The 16,839-nt window shown below is 54.5% G+C and overlaps 7 protein-coding genes across 7 annotated transcripts; 4 read left to right on the top strand and 3 right to left on the bottom strand.

Moving 5' to 3' along the window:
- Nucleotides 1–437: 437 nt before the first annotated feature.
- GUITHDRAFT_161250 (hypothetical protein) lies at nt 438–2,888 on the bottom strand (the record flags this gene model as incomplete). Its single annotated transcript, XM_005839585.1, has 11 exons — nt 2,479–2,888; nt 2,356–2,435; nt 2,023–2,162; nt 1,768–1,830; nt 1,440–1,577; nt 1,124–1,265; nt 950–1,008; nt 797–861; nt 651–742; nt 562–594; nt 438–488 (listed from the first exon to the last, which is right to left on the bottom strand). The coding sequence occupies exons 1-11, from the start codon at nt 2,843–2,845 to the stop codon at nt 438–440; spliced, it is 1,230 nt and encodes a 409-aa protein (XP_005839642.1). The 5' UTR covers nt 2,846–2,888.
- A 378-nt stretch (nt 2,889–3,266) lies between these two features.
- On the top strand, nt 3,267–4,671 carry GUITHDRAFT_161251 (hypothetical protein). Its single transcript, XM_005839586.1, has 3 exons — nt 3,267–3,653; nt 3,714–4,331; nt 4,427–4,671. Exons 1-3 carry the CDS (start codon nt 3,291–3,293, stop codon nt 4,646–4,648), a joined length of 1,203 nt encoding a protein of 400 aa, XP_005839643.1. The 5' UTR covers nt 3,267–3,290; the 3' UTR covers nt 4,649–4,671.
- A 23-nt stretch (nt 4,672–4,694) lies between these two features.
- Nucleotides 4,695–7,315, bottom strand: GUITHDRAFT_101825 (hypothetical protein; the record flags this gene model as incomplete). The annotated part of the gene is made up of 9 exons (XM_005839587.1): nt 4,695–4,968; nt 5,009–5,076; nt 5,155–5,368; nt 5,576–5,739; nt 5,788–5,919; nt 5,968–6,042; nt 6,088–6,306; nt 6,370–6,482; nt 6,697–7,315. 9 exons carry the CDS (start codon nt 7,313–7,315, stop codon nt 4,695–4,697), a joined length of 1,878 nt encoding a protein of 625 aa, XP_005839644.1.
- A 1,266-nt stretch (nt 7,316–8,581) lies between these two features.
- GUITHDRAFT_150617 (hypothetical protein) lies at nt 8,582–9,344 on the top strand (the record flags this gene model as incomplete). Its single annotated transcript, XM_005839588.1, has 1 exon — nt 8,582–9,344. A coding segment is annotated over exon 1 (599 nt), but the record flags the coding sequence as incomplete, so codon positions are not given.
- A 1,535-nt stretch (nt 9,345–10,879) lies between these two features.
- GUITHDRAFT_101827 (hypothetical protein) lies at nt 10,880–11,312 on the top strand (the record flags this gene model as incomplete). Its single annotated transcript, XM_005839589.1, has 4 exons — nt 10,880–11,028; nt 11,076–11,115; nt 11,176–11,253; nt 11,301–11,312. The coding sequence occupies 4 exons, from the start codon at nt 10,880–10,882 to the stop codon at nt 11,310–11,312; spliced, it is 279 nt and encodes a 92-aa protein (XP_005839646.1).
- A 223-nt stretch (nt 11,313–11,535) lies between these two features.
- GUITHDRAFT_150618 (hypothetical protein) lies at nt 11,536–13,591 on the bottom strand. The gene is made up of 6 exons (XM_005839590.1): nt 13,158–13,591; nt 13,026–13,109; nt 12,798–12,977; nt 11,909–12,745; nt 11,801–11,857; nt 11,536–11,752 (listed from the first exon to the last, which is right to left on the bottom strand). Exons 1-6 carry the CDS (start codon nt 13,350–13,352, stop codon nt 11,618–11,620), a joined length of 1,488 nt encoding a protein of 495 aa, XP_005839647.1. The 5' UTR covers nt 13,353–13,591; the 3' UTR covers nt 11,536–11,617.
- A 2,234-nt stretch (nt 13,592–15,825) lies between these two features.
- On the top strand, nt 15,826–16,453 carry GUITHDRAFT_47713 (hypothetical protein; the record flags this gene model as incomplete). The annotated part of the gene is made up of 4 exons (XM_005839591.1): nt 15,826–15,934; nt 15,985–16,069; nt 16,136–16,357; nt 16,411–16,453. Coding segments are annotated over 4 exons (459 nt in total), but the record flags the coding sequence as incomplete, so codon positions are not given.
- Nucleotides 16,454–16,839: the final 386 nt, after the last annotated feature.

Raw genomic sequence — 16,839 nt, forward strand, 5'->3', positions numbered from 1 at the left:
CGATAGGAGGAGGTAGTGCTGGGAGGAGCGAGAGAGGAGGAGGTAGTGCTGGGAGGAGCGAGAGAGGAGGAGGTAGTGCTGGGAGGAGCGAGAGAGGAGGAGGTAGTGCTGGGAGGAGCGAGAGAGGAGGAGGTAGTGCTGGGAGGAGCGAGAGAGGAGGAGGTAGTGCTGGGAGGAGCGAGAGAGGAGGAGGTAGTGCTGGGAGGAGCGAGAGGGGAGGGAGTGCGGGAAGATCGAGGAGCGACGATGAGGCAGAGAGAGGGGAGGAGGCAGAGATGACGGTGGAAGGGGAGGGAGGGAGGGAGCGCAGGAGGAGAGAGGATAAGGATGAGGAGGCTGACTTCTAGCGGCAGGTTGTCAGGATGTCTCGGCTACAGGAGCGCATCCTCGAGAAAGTGCGGGAGGAGCTGATGAATTTGTCCTAGTTGTTCTCCTCATCATGCCCAATAATTCTTCCAGAGGTCCCCCAAACTTCCTCGCGGCCGCCCCTGCCATGTCCTCAGCCTCCTCCTCCTCCTCCTCCTCCTCCTCCTCCTCCTCCTCCTCCTCCTCCTCTCTCACATGTCTGAACTCTCCTGTCCATATCCGCTTCCCCTGCGCATCAGTCAGCTCCTCTGCGTTATCATCCTCCTCCCTCTCCCTCCTCTCACATAGTGGTCGAAGAGCATCCCTTGCCCGCTCATGGTCCCGTTAGCCCAGGACCCATTGTAGGCAACCAGGCCATTACGCCAGTAGAGAATCCCTGGTCGATCGTCAGGAGCAGCAGGAGCAGCAGGAGCAGCAGCAGGAGCCAGACCTTGACCGTGGAACTTGAGGAGAGAGAAGGAGCCCCAGTAGAGGAGGGAGACCGACTGAGGATATCTGCAGAGTGCAATGAGGAGGAGGAGGACAAGGAGGGGGAGGGGGAGGGGGAGGACGAGGACGAGGACGAGGAGGAGGAGGAGGAAACCTCATGATGTCAACGTAAGAGGAGCAGGGCACTTGAGCTCCTTTGCGCGTACAGGCGACCTGTGACCTTGCATGAGCGGGGGAGGGGGAGGAGGAGGAGGAGGAGGAGGAGAGAGAGAGAGAGAGAGGAGGAGGAGGAGGAGGAGGAGGAGGAGGAGGAGGAGGAGGATCGTACGAATCGGTTCATCTGCGATATGAATCGCTTCCTCTCTGCCTTGTGCTGTGACCCCCAGCCGTCGGGCAGGGAGGCGACGGCAAGAACTCCCGTGCCTTTGACAAGAGGGACCTCCGTGACGAGCCCAGAACGATGCGCAATGCTGGAGCACAAACTCAGTTGGTTGCCTCGTTTTCTCCTCTCCTCTCCTCCTCTCCTCCCTTCTCCTCCCTCTCTCCTCTCCTCCCCATTCTCCTCTCTTGCTCGTCTCCTTACCCTGTGCTGTCTTTTCATTGCTACAACCCTCCTCCTCCCTCTCCTCTCCTCGTTCACCCACCGGAGCAGCCGGAGGACGTCGACGAGGACGCGGCGGACAGCAGGTGATTGGTAGAGGTCGACCGGCAGGGCCTGCCGAAGAGACTTGAGGCGATTGACTCGTTTGTCCTGCCCGGGAGTCTCATCGTCGTTGAAAGACCTGAAAACATCTCAGGTCATGCGATGTGAAAGTCGTCGTCGTCATCATCATCATCATCGTCATCGTCATCGTCATCGTCATCGTCGTCATCGTCATCATCACAATCCCCATCGTCTCCGATCTCAACGAATGATTCAACTCCCTTCACTGCCTCCTCTTGTTCTCATTCACCATACAATCACATTTTGACCTGCTCTCTTGCATTCGTTGAATGTACAAGGTGGTTGCTAGGCTGACAGGCAGGCGAAGTAGACTGCAGAGGAGGAGAAAGTATGTCAGAAACAGCCGGCACGGGATACGGCGAGTGGAGGAAGGGAGAGGAGGAGAGACTATTGCTGGCGGAGTTGTAGGGAGGAGGAAGAGGAGTATGCGGAATAGGGTAGGAGAGAGAGGGAGTGGAGGGAGGGAGGGAGGGAGGAAGGGGAGAGAGAGAGGGAGGATTCACCTTGGTGTGTTGGGGATGGAGGGCAAAGGCATCACAGGTACTTTCTTTCTCCACATGAGTGGATTTCTTGGGTTGTCAGTGACTTTCGTCCGGGAGGCGATGGGGAGGGGATGGCTCATGGTGGGGAAAGAAGAAGTGACCTATTACATATCACTTCATACACAGACACTGAAACTCTCTTTCCCTGTCTTACTCCTTGTTGACATCTCTCCCCCTATCTCTCTCCTCCCCCCATGCGCCCCCGCACTCTTCTGTTCTCCCTGCCCCCCTGCCCCGGCTCTCCCTCGCTCCCTCGCTCGCACCCTCGCACCCTCGCACCCTCGTTACTCTCACCTCTGGAGCCGTCTTCTCCATCTTCAACCATCTCACGGCATCGTTGTGCGAGGTGTCCACGTTGTCGATTTGCACACACGCTGAACAAACGTCAGCATCTCCTCAGCCGACATGCCGGCAGACCTTCTAGCGCGACATGCAGCCTGGCGTTTGAGTGCAGGTAGGCAGTGACAAGGAGGACGAGGAGGATAATTGCAGCCACTATGATCCAGATCGCAGCTCGCTTCATCCAGCTATCCCTTCCCAGCACATTCTTCAATCTCTGCAGAGGAATGGCGTCGTAGTCCTGATCCTCGAGCGTCGTCACGCGGAAGACTCGCTGCCTCGAGAGAGGCGACGAGATGCTCTCCTGCCCGCCTTCCTTCATCGCATGATCCGACAGCTCAGTGCCATAGCTGGGAACACGACCTCCTCCTCCAGCTCCTCCTCCCCCACCTCCTCCAGCTCCTCCTCCCTGTCTCTCGTCGAACGTGGGAAGCAGACCGTTCATTGTCGTCGTCGCCCTGCTGATATAACTCCAGCCCTGAACATCTGCAGTGCTGCCGTCAGAGGTAGACATACAAACAAGTAAAAACACGTTTCTTGACCGCTTCAGTTATATGAAACCTCCACTAACACATCTAATACAATCGTGTGCTTCTGCTTATGCTGCACTGCTCTCTCTCTCTCCACACACATAATCCCATCCTATTCTGTCTGCCATGTCTGCCATGTCTGCCATGTCTGCCATGTCTGCCATGTCAGCTTCCTTGCCCCCTCGCCTCCCGCCATCGTGAGGCCCGGATCGGATCGGATCGGTATGATGACGCAAATGAAAAGCTGAGGCGGGGGGGGGCAAGAGACCCAAAAAAAACGAAAAAAGAAGAAAAAAGAAGAAAAAAACAACGTTGTAACGGTGAATAACTGTAGCCGAAGGGGCACGCCATGCAGGAGAGATGGGCAGGGAAGTGAGCGGAGCGACTTGGCTGCTGGCAGGAGGAGGGAGGGAGGAGAGAAGAGGCATCGCCATGTCCTCTCTAGCGACAGCGGGAAGGGCCTTGACCTCACTCGCATGCCTCTCTCTCGTCCTCCTCCTGGTTCTCCACAAGCCTGGGGACCGGAGTCTGTTGCAGACTGGTTGGAGGACGAGCAGAGGGTGGGAGAGGCAGCAGGGTCTCAGGCAGTTTGTCTCCTCTGCTAGAAGGGCTGGACGTCATGCTGCATCTTTCCGTCAACTTCACGCTCAAACACCAGTGGAATTGTTCTCAGCGTGGGCTGACAAGTGGCGTTCGGAGCATCCGGAAGGCAATCTGGAGGAGGTAAGATTGTACAAGGAGCTGTATGAATGTCGACGATGCATCTTCTTACATGGCATGTAGGAGAAGGCGGCTTGGAGTGAGCACGAGAAGAATGTCGAGGAGATGAGAGCATGGGAAGCACGGCAAGTGAAGGAGCTAGAGGGATCGAATGTAGCCGATGATTGCGTGTATGATACCTTCTGGTTCCAAGGCTCGATCGATCCGAGCCGCAAGCCATGCAGGAAGCTCCCTCCTCCTCAGATGTCTGATGCTCCGAACCCAGCGGTCAATGCTGTAGAGTATGTCGCTCGTGTCCCACAGACCGTCCTCTCCCCGCCAGAAGGACCCCCAGACTTCAACGGACAAGACGCGATGATCGCCTCTCACCCGCCACTTGGATGGGCCCCGACGGATCTGGAGGAGAAGAACGCTGAGTCACGGGGAAGCTTCAGCGTGAGGATGGCTCGAACAGGAGCGGACGACGAGGGCGATATCAATCTTGCCATCTACGGGCCAAACACGCCATACCGCTGCTCCCTCAGGGGTTACCGCATGCTCTCTGCAGACTTCCAGGGGAACTCGGTGTACACAGGATTCAGCCAAGAGTTTGATGCGGGAGGAGGGACGCGAGAGCTGCAGACAGGTTTCATCTCCCCTGGGGCTGCCAACGAGTACGACGTGCTAACTTGCAGAGACGAGGTACCCTTGGCTTCTCATTCTCTCCTCCTGTCCTCCTCCCTTATCCTCCTCCTCTCCTCTCCTCGTCGACTTCTCTTGTCCTCACCACCTTCCAGGCTACCGGAGAGGTTCAGTACTTCCGCATCAACTGGGGTACAAGGGGGTACGCAGACCTTCAGGCTGGAGGAGCCCCGGGGGTCCTGGGGCCTCATTTTGGCCAGAACACCGACTCAGTGACGTTCGACATGGACAGGCCGCGGGAGGAGGACGAGGAGGCGATGGACAAGTACTATGACCTCAATTATGATCCCAGGACGGATGATAAGCCGTTCTACTGATGAGTGAAGGAAACCTTTCTCAGCTTGTGATGGGAGACGTGGTAGTTCACTCCTCCGCCTCCTGCGGTGGGGCAGGTGGAGGATTCAAGTCGAGCTGACACTCGATGTGAACGTTGTGGTGATGCTGCCTGCCTCCCCCATAAGCCTCCTGCGTTCCTGCATTGCCCGTAAGCTCCCCCCCTCCTTCGCTCTTGGGGCCACCTTGACGGCCCGAGGACGCTTTGGGCTCTTCCTTCGCCTTCTCCTTTTTCTTCTCCTTCTCCTTGTTCTCCTTCTTCTTCTCAGCTCTTTTCATGTTGGCAATCGCTCGTTCCGTGTCCCTGCCCGACTCGTCAGAGTCCTCGACCGCTACCATCTCACCCCCACTTGTCATCTATGGGCCTGATGGTGTCAAAGTGTTCGTCCGTCATCGTCATGCTCGCCTTCACCTGCAAGTTTGTTCACTCCTCCTTCCATAACCATCATCTCCCCAGCCATTGATCGCCCGCTCCTCCTGCTTCAATCACCTTGAGCGTTGACGACTTCGTTACTAGATCTTCAGTCGCAATCGTGCTCGTCGCTATCCTCCTAGTGACAAACTGCGGGGGGGGAGGTTCTCTGCCCTCCTCGTCCTCCTTGCCCTCTTGCTCTTGCTCTCCTTCCTCCCCCTCATCCTTTGGAGGTGGCGGGGGCACGTAGACTTGCTTCTTCATGTAGAGGTCCACCACGAGGCCCTCAAAGCTGTAAAGAAAGAAGTTAAGGTGGACGAGAGGCCAAAAACAAGGAAGGGGAGGGAGGGAGGGAGGGAGGGAGGGAGGGAGGGAGGGAGGGAGGAAGGGAGGGAGGGAAGAGGGAGGGAGGGAAGAAGAGAACATGCGAGGATAGCGAATGGGGAAGGAAAGGAGGACTTATTGAGATCGAAGGACACGCGGAGGTAGAGGCTCTTACCGCATCCAATTCAAGACTTGGAAGGAGGAGGATAGCTCGATCCTCTGGCTGAACTCAAAATTCATCGCGGAGTCGCCTTCTCCTTCCTCCCACAAAATCTCGCGGGTGCGAAGGGGCAGGGAGGAGGGGAAGGGAATTTCGACGAAGAAACTAGGAGGGTGCTCCTACATGATCAGAATCCGTCAGGTGAACCTGGTCCGTCGGACTGTCACCTGGTAGAAGACCTGCTCGGGGGAGACCTCTGCCTCCTCCCCTTCCTCTCCTCCTCCTTCAGGCTTGTCAGGAAGGGAAGGTGTTGGATTCTCAAGCCCCTCGATCCTCCCGATGGTCAGAGCCAGACTGAACTGCAGAGATTCAAGGTTCAGAGTCGAAGGAGGAGGGACGAAGGTCACCTTGTCGTCAGTGTCCCCGTCATCTGCATCCTTGTGCTGCTTGCTTGCTGTGTCCTCTTTCCTCTCCAGCGCTTCCTGGGTGGGACTGAACGACTACAACCAGCACGCAAACAGCCTTACCTGTCCCTCCGTTTCCTCCTGCCCCTCCGCTTCCTCCCGCCCCTCCTCGACCAGCGCATTCTTGTTTTCCCTCTCGTTCTCCAGGACGGTGCTATCATCCAGCTCGGAGAGAAGAGGAAGCTTCGCCAGGACCCGCTGCCGGTAGTTGGGGAGGAGGACGATCGGGTTTCCCAGCAGCCGGAGCTTGGACAGTCGGGTGAGCTGCTGCAGCGGCTGGAGCTGGAGGAGAGTGAGGAAGGGACAAGTCGATGGGAATGATGCGAAGTAGAAGCAGGGACGGACCTGACTGATGGTTGCGATACGATTGGAGGAGAGGTCGAGGGATGTGAGAAACTGCATGTTCTGCGCATGCGGGCCCAGCTCCTCCAGATTGTTGATCATGTTTCCTCCAAGTCCTGATATCAGAGGTCAAACTCCAAGAGGGAGGAAGACTTTGATGTCAGGAATGGCGCAAAACAAGAGGGAGCGATCTTGGAATCAATGAAAGTCCAGCCAGCAGGGAGAGCTTGCGGGTCGCGAGGGGGAGGAGGAAGGTGAGAGCTACGACAACATGCTATGAAGGAGGGGCAGGGAGGCAGAGTGATGAAAAGCCTAGAGAACTAGTGGGACCTATGTGCCGGAAGTTGAATGCCTGGAACTTGGGCCAGGAGCTGATGGAGTTGCAGTGAGCGTTGAGAGAGACGAGGGAGGGAGGGAGGTGAGCAATTCTTGTCAGCTTCTGTCCAGTCACTGACAGCTCCTTCAGCTGCTCCATCTCTCGCGCAAACGTCTCGTCCAGCTCCGTCAGGCTGTACGACACCTTCATCTTCTTCATTGTCAGGAGGCTCAGGTCAAGAGTCTCGAACTGCTTGCAGATGAATCCTCTGCCGTAGTTCTTCGCATCCCCGCCCTCCTGCCTGGCCTTCTTCCCTCGCTCGATCTTGTCCTTCAGCCCTTTCGCCTGGGGGCTAAACAGGAAGTCGACGCCAGGGTCATGCAGCACACGATCATGTAGTCGAGGCGAGATCTCTGCCTGACCGATGGTATCGAGGTCGCTCTCTGCAGCCTCTGGAGTCAGCGAGTAGTCGCTTGCTAGCCGTCCTGTCATCCCTGACACCGTCTTGAATCGTTCCCATGCCTCCTCCTTAGCCTTGTAGGACTTGGTGAACGAGGATGGTCCCGTTGCTGCCTGGATGTTGAGCTTCTCTGCCAGCAGACGCCAGAAGAGCTGACTTGCTGTGACTTCCATGGCGATGCAGAGCTCTATGGATTCAAGGGCAGGGACGCTGCAGGCATGCGCTGCAAGCGACTGGGAAAATAACAAGGATGAAGGAGAGGGAGAAGCTGGGTGGGGATTTGGATCAGGAGGACAGAGACTGCAGTGATGCACGGGACAAGGTGGGTGACAGGAGGAGGAGATCGACGAGGGCAGAGACGAGGAGGTCAGGAGGAAGGAGGAGGGGGGCGACTCTGTTCAAGATGTTGGGAGCATGGGAGGAGGAGCAGTAATGTATCGCACCAACGCTTTTCAAAACTTTGAGCGTCCAAACTTTATCCATTGAAACTTTGTAAAGTTGAGTTCCTAACGTTAAAAGAGTTTACTTATCTGATTTTTAACTTAACTTAGAGTAAACAATCACGGTAGCGCGGCGTACGGCCCGAGTGAGTGCCGGATCGGCGCCAGGCCCCGGCTCGGTCAGTCACCGGGGGGTCACGTGCCTGACTTTTAACTTAACTTTGAGTAAAGTTTAGACGACTGGCAGTTTTTTTTTCCCGGAGTCCTCCGGGGTGACCGTAGGTGACTGGCCGGAGCTACGGAACGGATCAGCTTTTAAAAACATATATGTAATCCGGTATCGTTTGTTCCAGCTTGAGTATTAGAAATGAGGTAGGAAATTATATGTTTGGTAGTAGACAAGTTGTAAGTGATTGGTAGTAAATTCACAGTGTTTGTTCATAAATGGTACAATTATAAACCCTCTTGAATGTTGGTACTGAAAGTCCCGTCGACCAAGAATAGTCGGGGTTTCTTTACTACAGCGAGTCATGTGGTGTCATGGGGTCCGTGAATCCCTGGTCAGCGCTCATGATACCTGGGGAGACCTTGTTAAGACACCCCTGTATCCACCCCCCATGAGACCCCAAGTTTCGGGGTAGGAAGGAGGCTGTAGGATTTAGAGCCAGAAGGACGGGTAGTACGCCAAATTTTTTTCTGTCCACGGAAAGTGAGGGGTATATTGTAGGAAAATGTAGGGGTATATTTCATGACTGCATCATTGTCGGGGGTTGTCAGACAGGTACAGTCACCGTGACCTAAACCTGGAGGAGCAATCCCACGTTACCATGTTTGGAATCCTCTCCAAACTGAAACTCTTCGAGTAAACGTTTGTCAGCAGTCATGTTATAAGGCAGCATATTTGCTCTCGTCACGTTGTAACACCAACCGACCTGTTACCTAATCACGTTACCTTTCCGCACCTCTCTATTTCAAAGGATTTGCCTCGGCACGAGGAACATCAAACACTCTCATCCTCTATCATCCCACTTCCCCGTCTCAGTCGAAGCTCTCCCCTTCCTCCTCGCCAACTTCCTTCTCCTCCTAATCTCTGATCTTTCTCCTCCCTCCACACTATGGCCATTTCTGGTACTCCCTCGAGAATTCTTTTTGGTTTCTGCCCGCCTGTCTCGCAAACCCCCAGTGCATCCGCGGCACCTTGCACTTCAATTTTCGCTGGAGAAAGGACTTCACATTGCCACGAGGGACACAAGCTTTCTTCCCTCATTGGAAACGCTGCTGTCAGGCCAGGAACTGCTTGCCCGCTCGATGCTGCGATTCGTGTGCTACAGCTCAAGTCTGACCATGAGGAGCTCTGTCTGGCAGCCAACTCGATCGCAAACTTTGCGCTCAGGCCCGAGTTTCAGAGGAAGCTCGCTACCTATCCCGCACTGAAGACTCTCGTTGACTGCCTCCTGAGCACAGAAGACGAGTCTGTGAAACGGTTCCTCAGCATGGCGATTGGCAGACTTGCTGCAAACCGAGCGCTTGTCTCCAACCTCATCCAAGATCCTGAACTCGTGGACGCGCTTCTTAAGATCGCAGCAGACCATTCCTCAGGCAACTGGAGACAGCCAGCCCGCACCCTTGCGATCATGGCGGCGAAGGCCCCGGAGGAATTGCAAGGAAAGTTCTGTACCTCGTCGATGCTCGCAATCATCAAGAACCTCCTTGATGTCGAGCAGACGGAGATTCAAACGGACGCCATCCTTGCTCTTGTTCCCTTCACCAAGACCGCGCAACGTGTCCGTGCTCTCAGTGACGAGGACGTCTGGACTAAGTTGTTGCCTTGCGCGTCAAACTCGGGAGTCTCCATCCTTGGTCAGCTGGCTGCAAACGTGGTGCAGGCTGCCCTGGACCGCAGTGCTGAAGACGTGGTTCTGTCTAAGGAAGCGTTCTGCGCTCTCTGCAGCCTCTCACAGAAATGCCGCGAACATTCCTCCTCCCTCAATAGCACAAAGGCAAACATCTACACCACGGTGATCTGCCGCATCTTTCTCGCCGCAAGGGAGAATGCTGACGTGCAGACTGAGTACGCGTCGGAAGGAGCTGCACGAGAGATTTCACTCTCTGCTAAGCTCGTTCTCCACGTCGATGTTGAGTGCGAGGAACTCTCTGACGACATATGTGGCAAGACCTTAAGCGCTCGTTGCCTCTCCTCTTTAACAGCCATAGCTGAGCATTGGCTTCATTAGCTTTGTACATTTGTTTTTGTAAATACGATGAATGAAACAGATTCGATCTCAAGAATTTCTCATGATTGATCCTCACTGCTTCCAATGACTCCCATCGATAATCGATCATATTCACTTCAACTCTCAAGTTTCAAAACTCCTGCACCTTCACCTCTTTCACACCTGCTCTTGTTTCTTGTTGCGTCAAGTGACAAACTTCAACGCACCGTGTCTCACTCAGCCCGCCTCGCTCACTTATTCAAGTCACTACCCCCATACCCTACCCGAGACTACCCCACCTACCAATTTCCTCCACTCGTACCCACCAGTTCATCATCAAGTTCGACATCATACCCTACCACCCTACCTCCTCTGGGTCCTCCTCCTTGTAGCAAGGTATGCTGATTACTAGGACTTGGGATACTTCCTATGACCCAGAAGTTGCCCTTCGGGTGATCGTGAAGAGTCAAGTGAGGTAGGTAGGGTAGGGTCATTTCAGACGGGATTATTGAGGGTAGGGGTACTCTGATATCACAAATTGACTAGGTAGGGGTACAATCGTGAATTTTTGACATGGGGTGGGTGTCAAAGTGAAGGGTACCCAGTTTATCTTGTCGGGTAAAGGGAGGAAAAAATGATAGCAATGAAGGGGTACACAGATTTTATTTCATAGTTCATATGGTGGGTACACAAAATCTGAGTTCAAGAAGTATGGGTGGGTAATGGGGACATTGAGGATTAAGGGGTGGGGGTGCACATGGAACAATTAGAAGTTCGCATCTGGCAGATGAGAGGCTCTGAAAGCAAAGGGGCGGAGGAGAGCGAAGAGAAGGAGCGGGAGCAAGGATTGGAAAGGAAGGAAGAGGAGGAAGAGGAGGAAGAGGATGAAGGGATTTAGTTCAGTGAATGGTGAAGAAGCAGAAGGAAGGGGAGAAGGAGAGCAGGGAGGGTGAGCCATCATGACTTGATGGAGCTACAACGAAGGGTTGGTACAGCGAAGAGTATGTGAATGGTTGAAGATGTGCTATATGACACTTTTCGAGATATGACCGAACTCCTGGTGATCAAGCAAAGTTAAGGATTGATGAACGGAGGGGAAGATGAGAAGGGGCTGAAGTTCATCCAAGGACACCTTACCAAAGTAGCTTTCACAGTTGAAGCTGAGCCCAAAGTTCAGAGGAGGGAAACGGAAATGGTAGTTGAGACTGCAGAGCACAGGAAGGACAAGCTTCAGTCAGCCTATCACCAATGTTGTGGCAATGCTGACCCGATGCCTGCAGTATGTACTCTGATCTCAAGTGGAAGCAATTGAAGGACCCGGTGATATTATCCTGTTGATGTTGTGGTGGTTGTCTGACTGGTTTTTTTGTGATCATTCAGAAGGGCCAGCTCTACTACTGGAACACCAAGAGCAACAAGACCCAGTGGGAGAAGCCCAAGTGTGTCAAGTCTCACTGCGTAAGTCGAGCATGAGGTGGTGTCCGAGGGCTAATCACAAGGCGCAGGACTTCCACTAAATCTAGCGGCTCTCTTGACATGCTTGTAGTACCAAGCACTTATGGAAAGAGGAGTTAGCTTGGATTGTAAATGAAATCTTTCAATCGATCCATTCCATGTTGTCGATTCAATGATCGCTCCCCAGATGTTGATATGCTCCAGAACTCTATAGTTCCCTTGGAATAATTGATTGGCATGATCTCCAGCTCAACATTATGCCAACAGCCTCCGTCTAATATTGAATTACGCTAATCAATCTTCATTCACAATCTACACTCATATTTCACACTAATCTGTTAATGGGACACTGCGGATTCCTCCTTGTTCAATCTTTGGGCAGGTCAGCATCGTCGATCTCCTGACCTGCCAACAGAGCTGCTCGCTGAGCCTCAAGCGCTTCGAGCTCCATGGCAACTTCAGGAAGCATCGAAGGCTGCGACCTCAACTTTGCCAAACGACGCTGCGAGATCAGAATCAGCACACGACAAGCATTTCAAAGTGTAAGCACCTGAATAGGCTTCAGGCGCTGGAAAGGCCACTGACGAATGCCCATTTTGCGGCAAACCTGCACACCAGTGAGGCTCGGTTACCATTACAAGTACATGCGCTCGTTCACCTTCTTGATCGCAGTGGCACAGATCCCGAGTTTGCGAGCAGCATCGTTGAGAGGCATATCAAAGTGCTGCCTCAGCAGCTCTGTGCTCAACTTGACTGGGACGATGGTTGTGTCCATGTCGTGCAGGGGGCGCCCTCCGAGGGCTTGCTTCCCTCCTTGACCCCAACTTCTCCTCCTCAATCTCGGCTTCACCTCCAAGATTTCTACCTTAGAGTTCTTCTTGAGGAGTGAATCCGCAAACGTGGAATCCTCGCCGTCGCCACCGAACACCTTAGATGAAGATGCCATGACGATGTCTGCTGCTGTCTGGTTTCCAACGAGGGACGAGAAATTCAACGAGGGCAGGGACGAGTTCCTGTCAGGGGACGACCGAGAGGCATCAGCGTTTCTGTTTGCAGTCAGCTGGAAAGAAACATGGTTGGTTGACGCGCTGTGAGCCTTGCCGCCCATGAAAGCAGAATCCTTGAAGGACGGCAACATCTGTGACTCAGCAGAACGTCTGAGCGCTGGATCACTGAGCGGCTGGAAGTGAAGCTTGCTGCTGATCAGATTGTCTGCCTCCTGCATGCCCCGATTCCACAGGCTGAGAGATGTTCCATCGTTAAGTTCAGGTTGCCCGGGACCAAGCGGAGTCATAACTTGTGGGGAAGACAGGTCGTCGGAGGAGACTGAACCAGCAGGGGACGCAGTCCTCCAGCTCTTCGAGTACTGAGTCAGACTGAGAGGTTTCGGTCGGTTTGTGAATCGTTCCAGCAGAGACTCTGTCGAGTTGAGAAGATTTGGAAAGCGAGACGATGAGAAAAAGGCAAAATCCTCCATAGCCTTGATCACTTTAGGCTGCACACAGAAACAAAGTGAGACCGGGCGGAATCAAGTACCATCAGGACACCTGAAGCGGATCCATGGAGTGCTTGTCATGCTTCTTGGTTATCTTCACAACAGCCAACGCATTCACAATCGCATATCTCCTAAGATTCTGGACTTTAACAGCAAAGGCAGCAATGTCGTTGAGTAACGTCCTCAGGCACTCTGGATCAGCTCTGAAGCTTTCTTCTCCGAAATTCTTGTGCTGAACACTCTCTCAGACCCATTCTTGGAAATGTCATCACGTGCTCACCTCAAGGATCCTCACTCGCTCCCCGAGCTTGTTAGTCATGTAGTCACAATATTCGCTCTCCTTGTTCACAAAGAAATCGTTGACCTGCAATGTAGCGATCAGAATAGCATCCCCGGGTAAGGATGAGCATACCTGGTTGATTTCATGGAGAAGAGCTCGAACGAAAGTTTGCTCATGCGCTTCTTGGGAAGCAGAGTCGGTTTGTGCCGTCAGCGGCTTGATGAGCTTCTTGAGGCACTTGTAATTCACAAATCTATCCGCCAGTTCCAGCCGATTGCCGAGCAAGCAGGCCGCTTCCTCGGCCCTCATTCGCTGTCCAAACTTCATGGCACTTTCCTCTATTTTTTCTTCTCAATCCCTCAAACAGTCCTGCCTTACTACTTGTGTCCCCCTCACGTCAAAGGTCTTTAGCGTTCTTGGCCTTCTAGTCCGTCTTTCTACCTGCCTGTCCTTTCGTCTCTTAGTCCTTCTGGATGCCTTAAGGGGCCCTGGCTTGCTGCTGCTCCCTCCCCTCGTCCTCTCCCTCGCTACACTCGTGTCGCATAGCTCCTGCCACTTGCATGTTGGACCACCAAATCCTTCGGGGCCGGTAGGGTGGTGTAGAAGCGATCGTCCAGCCCTGGGGTGGGTGTAGAAGGCAGGGGGTGTAGGGGAGGTGGGGTGGGCTTCTAGTTTGTTTTTGTATCCAGAAGGGGGTGGGGGTTAAGGGCACGTGTGAGTGAAGATGGATCGGGGGGGGGGAGGGGGGGTGGGTACAAGTGATGGGAAGGGGGCCTAGAGGTTTCTGAGCATGAGGAGGGTTCAGGTGAGGGTAGGGGTAGTTGCAATTTGAATGGAGAACAGGGTGGGTCGATTGAAGGGGGGTACCTGATAGAACCGTCTGTTGCATCTAGTCTTTATTGAAAAGGAGGGGTGGGGTAAACTCAGACCGGTGTTGTCTCTGGTCCTGATTGAGTCGCAATTGGGGGTGGTGTACATTCATTGTAAACGAGTCACTAGGGAAAGGGGTGGTGAGATATCTTGGGTAGGGTACAAAACTGTAGGATTGCCGGGGTAGGTACTTTCTGGTTCGCTCAGTTGGAGCAAATGGGGGTGCATTCCGTCTATTATGGTGGGGTGGTGATGGGGTACCGAAACCATGTGGGGGTCCTTGGAAAAGGATTGGGGTCCATTTCTGCTTCTTTGATTTTTAAATGTTTTTAGAGGAGGAGGCCATTTTAACCCCACCTGGTAATCAGTTACGGTTTTGTATCAAAGGATGGGGTAGTGGGGTAGTGGGTTGTACACCTCCTCTCTTCCCTCACGAGCCTCAATCAGACTTGATATGTCGCGATTTGATGACCTTGCGTCCCATGCTTACGGTCAGAAGTAAAAGAAAGTGCTATTTTCAACATGTTTTTCCCATGGGGTGGCACCACCCTTCCCCTTGATATGTTTGGGGGGGTTAGAAAAGCACAAATACGAAAATAGGGGGTCCTTTAGACCTGGGGAGGGGGTGTAAACAATCTATTATATTATAGTTTAAATGAAAGTACTCATTTTCGAGAGCCCCTGAACTTTTGGTTTGGCTTTTGGTACGAGGCCCCCGTCTCTTCGGACAACCCCTTGGCTCTCTTCCCAACGACGCCTCCGATCCTCAAATTAGCCTAAAACTTCGCCGGGGCGGGCCCGGCTATGGGATCCCTCGGACTCTGCCAGCCGCGCGGCCGGCTGGGCGCGGCCCGGGCCTGACTCTGTGAGGCCGCGACTTTCTGAGTCTCACTGCCAAGATCGGACGGACGGCGCCGCCGCGTCACCGTGGCACAGTCGGCCCAGTCCGATCGGAGTGGCACTGGGGCCCCGGCGGCGGGCGGCCCGGCGGCTGCCCCGGCGCCGGGGCCGGCAGTTGGCGCCGTCCGAGTCCGGGTCGCCGCCCGGCCAGCTGACGGCCTCCGAGTGCCAGAGCGTCGGACGGGGGCCGGGGGCCCGGGGCCCGGGGCCCGGGCGGCCGGGCGGGGCCCGGGCCGTCGAGCCGCGAGTCGTTGATCCGACACTGATCGGAAGTAGTATTACGGTAGTAATGTGGTGACGCCGGCCCCGCTGGCCCCGCTCCGGGACCGTCCGACCGTACCGAGGCGGGCCGGCCGCTCGCCGTGCCGGCCCGGGGGCTACCGTAGTACACTGTGACGGCCCGGGCGCCGGTGGTCCGTCACCAAGCTGTGGAACTGTGATGCGAGTACTACTTTAGCTTAACTTTGAGTAAAGGTCTCAGTCGGGACTCCGGGAAAGCAACTGCCGGGAATGCGATGAGGCAGCCAGGCTCTCCCCATGCCGCTACCGGCGGGGAAGGTTCAAAGGACGGACATGTGGGCTGAAGGTCAAGCGCCGCCCGTCATGGCGCCTGTCCGAGCCTCCGAGTGTGTTTGAGCAGCAGTACTGAAGGATGCTTGTACTGATAGCAGAGGCTGAGACCCTACGGTAGTACAGGCATGGAGACCGTGACATGCTCTTATGGGAGCAGACTGACAGGATCCGCAGGAATCCGGATGACAAGCGGATGAGCTGTGCCCCGGCGCTCGGAGACTTTGAGATGGAGGCCCACAACTTGGAGGCTCCTCATCACACTCAGGGCTCGGTGAGCAAGGAGAGCACGAGGGCAAGCATCGGGTTGATTTGACTCGGCAGGAGTCGGCTGCTCGTTCAAGCCATGCGCACATGCAGTTTCTAGCAGGGTTCACAGGAACGCGCCTGACATGCGTGCAGTGCCATCGTAGACTCACAACATGCTGCTCCAGGGTTCCGAGAGGTAGACTGGGGGAAAGGACACAAGTACAACGGGTACTGGAAAGATGGTAAGATGCACGGGTACGGAACGCTCGACTCTCCCGAAGGACAGTATGTTGGCGAGTTCGCCGAGCATCAGAAATGCGGTGGGAGAAGTTTGAAGAAGCAGCGGATCACGTGACACGTCACTTGACAGGAAGTGGACGGTTGATGCTGAAGAATGGTATGATGTACATAGGCACGTTCGATCAAGACTTGTTCCACGGCAAAGGAGCACTGAAGTTAGTGCAAGCTTGACATGGCGGAGATGCTTTTGATGCATGTCAAAGACTGAGCTGTGCTTGCAGCTACAGTGACAACTCGGCCTACTCGGGAGAATTTCTGCATGGAAGACGGCATGGGCAGGTTGACAAGGGGCAGAGTTGGGTCAGTCAGGTCGTGATGCCTCTGAGAGAACCGCAGGGAACGATTGTGTTTGAGAACGGAGATGTGTACGAGGGCGAATGGGTGGAAGGACGTCGAGAAGGGCTCGGCCTGTATGTCCGAGCTGAGCAGGAAGAAGTTTACGAGTGAGAGCGGAGACGAGAAGAGTGAGACTCGGCATTTGACCACGTCATGATAGAGGAGCCTTCATGGCTGATCGGAGGCACGGAAAGGGCGAGCTTTGGATCAAGCGTGAGAACTCTAGTGTGTACAGGAAGAGTGTTGTAGAGTATGAGGAAGGGAAGATGGTGCGACAGAGGTCAGTAGGGGAGGGTATCCTCCAACAGAAGCCAGTGACCCTGCCCTAGGATGCGACCGAACTCAAAGCCGAAGTTCCCATCGCAAAAACCGCTTGAGAGGTTTCGATCTTCTGTCGACAAACCAGAGATTCCTCGTGTAGAGGAAGATCTAGATGACGTTGACATCTACGATGAGATCCCTGCGATAGCGGATGTACAGCAGGACAACCAACAAGCCCAGGCCTCGGAAGGTGTTGAGGAAGAGCAAGGCGACGCTGAGGCGAGCGTGCGGCCAGAGCTTTCATTCGTCAGCAACGTACAAGACCAGA

Source organism: Guillardia theta, assembly GCF_000315625.1.
Source record: "Guillardia theta CCMP2712 unplaced genomic scaffold GUITHscaffold_8, whole genome shotgun sequence".
Lineage (NCBI taxonomy): Eukaryota > Cryptophyceae > Pyrenomonadales > Geminigeraceae > Guillardia > Guillardia theta.

Excerpts from the sequence above, each read along its gene's own strand:
- GUITHDRAFT_161251 (XM_005839586.1), top strand. The coding sequence starts at position 3,291 with ATGGGCAGGGAAGTGAGCGGAGCGACTTGGCTGCTGGCAGGAGGAGGG. Across the intron at positions 3,654-3,713 it reads CGGAAGGCAATCTGGAGGAG|GAGAAGGCGGCTTGGAGTGA; the intron begins GTAAGATTGTAC and ends CATGGCATGTAG. Across the intron at positions 4,332-4,426 it reads TGCTAACTTGCAGAGACGAG|GCTACCGGAGAGGTTCAGTA; the intron begins GTACCCTTGGCT and ends ACCACCTTCCAG.
- GUITHDRAFT_150618 (XM_005839590.1), bottom strand. The coding sequence starts at position 13,352 with ATGAAGTTTGGACAGCGAATGAGGGCCGAGGAAGCGGCCTGCTTGCTC. Across the intron at positions 12,978-13,025 it reads AGCGAGTGAGGATCCTTGAG|CACAAGAATTTCGGAGAAGA; the intron begins GTGAGCACGTGA and ends GAGAGTGTTCAG. Across the intron at positions 12,746-12,797 it reads ACTCCATGGATCCGCTTCAG|CCTAAAGTGATCAAGGCTAT; the intron begins GTGTCCTGATGG and ends TTCTGTGTGCAG.